Below are 4206 nucleotides of genomic sequence, written 5' to 3' on the forward strand. Positions count from 1 at the left end.
TTTTATGTTCTTCCTCAGCTCCTAAATCAGTGTACTTCCTTCCATGTAACAGCACTTTATCAGAGACAAAAGGACAGCTTATCAGTGCCTGGAACATGTCTGTCTGTCAAACATTTTCAGCAAACTTTGAAGTCAATAGCAAATCTGTTTCAGACTTCCATTTTGGAGTATTTAACATAAAGGGAAAGTATTTTTTAAAAACAAGGACAGGGTATGACTATAATATAAATACATGACTTTTATTTGCAAGTGCCGGGAGGCATGTGCTTCTCCAAAATGAAAGTGATATTCCCCTTCAGACGGTCACTGGATATGCTTTGACACAGCTGCTGTTATCCTCTGGGACAATTAAGAAAGGCTTGCTTAAGCACGATAGTACCTAAAGAGTAACACTTATGTAGAGTATAAATACATAACTTTCTCCATTTGATGTGGCAAACAAATTCCAATAAAATCTAAATAAACCCTTTTCTCAGGAGTTGTATTTATCCATACACTATTACTTGCTAATTACTGCTATTCATGTTTTTCTTCAACATTTTGTGATCAAACAAGATCAATTTCCTTTTACTGCCTTGTTTAGAGAGAGGGAAGTGACTCGCACATTTCTCTCCTCCTCTGCCATGTAATCTGTCTGAGTTAGATGGACAACTGTATAGATATGTTTAACCAGAGGAGCAGCTGCCAAAAAGAGTGTGAGACATGCTGAAACTACTTAAGGAAATACCAGTGCAAGCCCTTCCCATCATCTCTGCTGGATCTCCTCAGCTGTGATCTTTATTGGGAGTCTCCATTTTTCCAACTCAAATACATTAAGTTGAACTTAAAAAATACATATATATAGATAGATAGATCTGTGTAAGACACCCCTCACTGACCTTAGGACTTCCCCGAACAGAGCACAGCAGCTTGGTGGTATATCCCACAGTGGCAGCTCGGTCCAGGAGAGGGGTGGTGAACTTGGGAGCCTCTGAGAAGTCGCGCTCCTGGTACTCCGGAGGTTTGTAGTGGATTCCTGTTATCATACAAAACAGGGATACCCTAAAGTGAATCCAGTTCAACAGTTTGACAGTTTGTAGAGGAAAGCAGAGCTTTGTGATGGATTTGTCTGTGGACAAGCATCACCAGCTGTCTTTGTAATTAGGATTCTGCTATTTTTAGCTGGTGTCTGGGACATTGTTTCTGCAGAGCAGCAGTAGTTTATCAGAAATTCACAATTGAGTTGGTGCAGAGTAAGCCCATCTGTTAACATGCTCTCCTGCTAGCTTATAGCTTCTCACAACCCAAAGCTAACAGTATCGGTGCAACAAAAATGGTGAGCAATATTGGAACTATCTAGCTGTACAGTTTGAGCCAGATACCAGCTCAGACGAGGAGAGTAAAGGATCCCTTTATATGCGAGTGGATGCATCGGAATGGAGAGAAAAAGAGAGCTCGTGGTTGCTTCCACACCACTACTACAAGCTTTTCCAATTACATTTTTGCTCCTGATTCATGATTTACCCTAAAAAAGATGTTTAATTTTCTCTACATATGCCATCCATCATCTGAAAAGTGCCACAGGAGCCTTCTAAAAACACCAACAAATCCATTTTCACAGGAGTGCATCTTTAAATCTTACAGCCTGTAGCAAACACAGGCTCAGAGCCAAGCCACCAGTGACATTTCTAAAAGGGTAGGAGGCAAAGGTTGACATAACCCCCTCACCACCTCACACACACAGACACACACGTGAAGCAACACTACTCTGCCAACAGTCATAATGCTTTCACAGCCTCTTAAAATTTCTCTCAGCAGTTTCTGAATACTGGCCAAGTGAGCTACCCACTTACGTTTGTTTAAAGCAGAGCCAGGGTCATTTTCTCTCTTAAAGTAATCTCATCAGACCCTCACCTACTATCTGCAGCTCATTAATGAGTGTTATTTGTCCTCTTATGTATCTAAACCAGCTGATCAAAGAGTTTAACAGCAAACTGTGCGTTTGGAGAAGGTCACCTGTTTTCTGAATTGTAGCAGCTTCTTTGGTGACAGTGCCCTGCTCGCTGATGCCCACTTGGTTCTCAGCAAAAACTCTGAAGCAGTACGAGTTCCCCATGACGAGGTCCGAGACGGTGGCGGTTAGCCTGTGGTAGTGTTCCAGCACAGTGAACCAATCCTGCAGGTGGTGACAAAACAAAAGATTAAAGATTTTAAAAACAATCCATTGACTTTTTTTTCTAAAGTCCATGAAATGCATCTTGAAAGGTCACAAGAATTCTGTGAGGATACCATTAGAAAAACCATATTTTAATTGGTTTAGCTCCACAGTTCAGCATGAATCAAACACGGGAACAAAAAAAAATGCTATTTCTTAAAAGTATTTTGTAGAAAAATTTGACAATTTCTGTCTGGCGCATACAACATCAGAAAAATCCCAATATCAACAACAAATCTGAGACTGATTTCCTCATGAAAACATGGAAAGAGTTGAAAGCAGGAGAGTTACAGTAGAGATCAAGTCCAGATCTTAAATCTGCAAAAATGCAGTGGTTGGGACAGTTCAGTTAAATTAAATTAATTTTATTTGTAAGCAGATCTTAATTAATGCAGTCAAGTAAGCCAGAAAAAGGGCTGAACTGAATCAAAAACGTTTTAATAAAATAATGTAATTTGGAGAACTATTAGTTCAGCTCACAACTGATAAGATTAACGCTGAGTCGTGCATGTTACACAGCGCTTCCGCATTTCCACCTAAATTAAGTTTCAGTCCATTTCAAGTACTTTGGCTGTCATGGTTGCTTGTTCTGTGACTTTTATGGCGAGACAGGACATACCCCAGTCTTCTTGTCTGCTTTCTGAACAGTGTATCCCGTGATGTCTGTGTTGCCGTTGTCCTTGGGAGGAGTCCATTCCAAAGCGGCGTTGAAGCCCCAGCTATCCACCAGTTTCACACTGGTGGGAGGGCCAGGCAGGTCTGAGAAGACACATCTCTGTTAGCAACACACTCCTACTCTGTATCCCCTCCATCATGTTCAAGATACCAGTTCATGATCAAATGCACAGTGAAGAGCAGTTTATCAAGATCATGCAAACAGGCACAGTTGGTTTAGAATTTAATTTAAAGTCCCACTCCGATCAACTTTTGATCTGTTGTAAAACTGTTCCCAGTGCTCTTTTAATTATGATTATACTGTTTTAGGCCATGATAATAATAATAAAAAAAAAACCTGTGACACGGTTTCTGCAGAGCAGGAGGAGTTGAAGCCTGGCCCCACTTCCCGTCATCCACCTCTTTAAAAGCTGTCCCGCTAACTTACAGTCCCCTCCATTGCAAAATAAATAAATAAATAAAATAGTAGCAATATCTGAGCTGTTCAGCCATACATTTTGGAGCCAGATACCAGCTCGAACGAGGAAAACAAAACCATACATGGATCTGTTAGTCTACAAGAGGATGCATTAGAATGCAGCAGAACAAGGAGCTTTTAGACTTTGAATTGCAGTTTCTATGTCAAAACTATTATTCATTTCATCTGGCCTGAAAAAAGAAATACCCAGAAATGCAGTTTTAATCTTAATTCTGGTAATATATGTCCTCTATCATGAGAAAAATGCTACAAGAACATGTTAAAAACAACAAAAACACAAATGTTATCAGCAAAAAACAATTCCATTCAGCACATGCTCATGTTTAAAAATATTTAAACCGTAACTGTCATACTCAACAAAACAAGATAGAAACTTAAATCTTTAAAACTTTACTTCCTATTTCAAGAGTTAAAACTTTCAAGTGAGCAAGCATCTCTGTTTTAGTCTATAAGTCATCATATTCTGATGCAACACAGTTTTCTTTTTATATGTATCCATGCAGTATTGTTGAACGCAATCCACAATAAATCAGGTCAGCATTTAACTCACCAACAATCTGGAGAGTGATGGGAGCTTTGTCCTCAAAGCTATCCACCTTCACAGACATCTCATAAACCCCAGAGTCCTCCCTCTGTGCACCGCGGATGAACAGGATGCTGTCCCTGTCACTGTTCCTGATGTTCACTCTCTTTGTGTCCAAAGGCTGACCGTCCTTCAACCAGGACACCACAGGCTTGGGCTTTCCCTGATTAGAGGAAAAGTCAAAACATCTATTCAGTTATCTAAAACCTCATATTTTCCTCATAAATTCAGATGGATATACATTTAAACACCAAACAACGTTGGTGTTGCATGTGC

The 4206-nt window shown here is 39.9% G+C and overlaps 1 protein-coding gene across 1 annotated transcript; it reads right to left on the reverse strand.

Moving 5' to 3' along the window:
* Window positions 1–594: 594 nt before the first annotated feature.
* LOC112139628 (myosin-binding protein H-like) lies at window positions 595–4093 on the reverse strand (the record flags this gene model as incomplete). The annotated part of the gene is made up of 4 exons (XM_024262467.2): window positions 595–1015; window positions 1996–2155; window positions 2814–2953; window positions 3898–4093. Coding segments are annotated over 4 exons (699 nt in total), but the record flags the coding sequence as incomplete, so codon positions are not given.
* Between the last annotated feature and the right edge of the window lie 113 nt (window positions 4094–4206).

This window comes from Oryzias melastigma, unplaced genomic scaffold (assembly GCF_002922805.2).
Source record: "Oryzias melastigma strain HK-1 unplaced genomic scaffold, ASM292280v2 sc02209, whole genome shotgun sequence".
In the NCBI taxonomy this organism is placed as follows: domain Eukaryota; kingdom Metazoa; phylum Chordata; class Actinopteri; order Beloniformes; family Adrianichthyidae; genus Oryzias; species Oryzias melastigma.